The 2,109-nt window shown below is 41.5% G+C and overlaps 1 protein-coding gene across 1 annotated transcript; it reads left to right on the forward strand.

The window, feature by feature from the left end:
* The first annotated feature begins 710 nt into the window (after positions 1 to 710).
* On the forward strand, positions 711 to 1,331 carry PRND (prion like protein doppel). Its single transcript, XM_065398036.1, has one exon. The coding sequence runs from the start codon at positions 711 to 713 to the stop codon at positions 1,329 to 1,331; it is 621 nt and encodes a 206-aa protein (XP_065254108.1).
* Positions 1,332 to 2,109: the final 778 nt, after the last annotated feature.

The raw sequence follows: 2,109 nt of genomic DNA on the forward strand, positions 1-2,109 counted from the left end.
CCTAAATGTCGGCACCTTCCCCTGGTTGTTACCCCAGCAGTCAAACAGCTTGCCCAAACTGCATATGTCATGGAGTTGACGTGCTGGAGAATTTGGAACCAGAGTTGTTCCCCCTGCTCTTCCAAAAAAGGTGGGGGGAGCATTTGGGACAAGGGGGTTGGTTTTGTCAATTATAAAGTTTGCAAAATTCAGGTCTAGAGGCGGGCTAGGATTCTGAACCCCTCCAAAGTTTACAGGGTGTTGGGATTGAGCCCATATCTATAGGAAATACATTAGCTTGTTAAGAATTAGCATTAATCCAAGAAGGACATTGTGGAATTGGAGAGGGATCAGGAAGAGCCGTGAGAATTAGGAAAGGATTGGAGAACATGCCTTATAGTGACAGACTCAAGGAGATCAAAATATTTAGCTTAAGAGAAAGTTAAGGGACAACTCTATCCCAGGCTATACGTGCCTACATGAACTCTTCAATCTAGCAGACAAAGAGCATAAGAAGATCCAATGGCTGGAAGTAGAAGCTGGACCAGTTCAAAGTGGAAATCTTTTAAAGTAGTGAGATTCAAAGGTTAATTATCAAGTTGCCAACCGTTCTGGTGGATTCGCCCTCAATTGCCATTCGCACAGGCAAGACTGGATGGATATACCGTAGTTCAAACAGGCATTGTTTTAGAGATGTTCTGTAGCCTGTGCTATACAGGAGGTCAGATTAGATGATCACAATGGTCCCTTCTGGCTTTATGATCCAAATCTCTTCCCCTTTCAGATCCTCCAGAATGGGAAGGACCCGGATGGTGACCTGCTGGATGGCTATGCTTTTGCTGGTGCTATATTCCGATATCACCCTTTGTAGGAGGGGCTCCTCAAGTAAGAAAGCAAGCCAGAATAAAAGTCCTCCCCCCGTTAATAAGCCCAGCCCGCCAACCAAAAAAGAACCAGTGAAGATTCCGGGAACACTCTGTTACACCGGCCAATTGCTCGACATCAAACTAGAGCCCGAAGAGACCAAATATTACACCGACAACTTCAAAAAGTTCCCCGATTGCATTTATTACCCTAGGTGCTTCCAGTCACTAGAGCCGAACGCAACCAAGGACACATTGGTTAGTGAGTGCTTTAACGTTACGGTGAGTCTGACTGAAAACAAACTGGACTTATCTGAAGGAAAGAACGCCACCAGTGTGTACTCCAGGGTCATGTGGCAAGTGATAAGCCACTTGTGTGCAATGGAATTCTGCTGCCAACCATGCAGCCTCGCTCTGTCGATCCACGGTTCCTTTGGTTGGTTAGCAATGCTTTGCCTCGGGAGTTTTATTTCTCTTATCATGCAATGAACTTGCAGCAAAAGCCGTTGATTTACTGGCAAAAAGGGAGTGCCCGTCAGTAACTATTTACCTTTTATGATTTGTGTATATTAAACTTCCATAATTCTTTTATTTGTTATTTTAACCAAAATCCTTTGTGCGTATAAACTCAAGTGTGATTTATCTATTCTATCAAACTAATGTGCTTTGTTTTAAACTGGGTTCATGTGTGTCCAAATAAAGGCACATGCTTATCTTTTAACTCCTTTAACCTAGGCCAGAGAGGGATACTGGATTCTATGGTAATAGACATTCTTATTAGTAAGTGTTATAATAAACAAGACTGAGTAATATACGGGGTGCGTATGATTGATAAGAGGCATTTGTTATTGCAGACTTTTCCTGTGATGAATGAAATAATGACCCATTGAGAGATGTTAACTCATTAAGAACTACCGGTTGCCACAGCTGTCAGTAATAATGACTGGATTATAAATCCCCTTTAGTTTATCAATCAGGTAAAGTGAGATAACCATAAAAGAAATCCCATAAGTAATGAGGTAAAAATGAGATATTGAAAACAACATAGAGCGAAATAATTGTGAGAAAGTAACTTTTCCCTCCCCACAAAGATTTCTTTGTCTCACACCCTATAAAAGAAAAGAGTTTTGGGGAGATAAATTGGGAATGAATACTGCCAGCATTCCACTAAGTACGGAAGATGGGACTAAACTACCTTCATCATGTACAAGGGTGGTAAAGTATGTTCTCTTTCTGTATCCCGGATATTGCTGTATTAATCTTTAAT

Source organism: Emys orbicularis, chromosome 2 (assembly GCF_028017835.1).
Source record: "Emys orbicularis isolate rEmyOrb1 chromosome 2, rEmyOrb1.hap1, whole genome shotgun sequence".
NCBI lineage: Eukaryota > Metazoa > Chordata > Testudines > Emydidae > Emys > Emys orbicularis.

Coding starts and splice junctions, on each gene's coding strand:
- PRND (XM_065398036.1), top strand. CDS start 711: ATGATCACAATGGTCCCTTCTGGCTTTATGATCCAAATCTCTTCCCCT.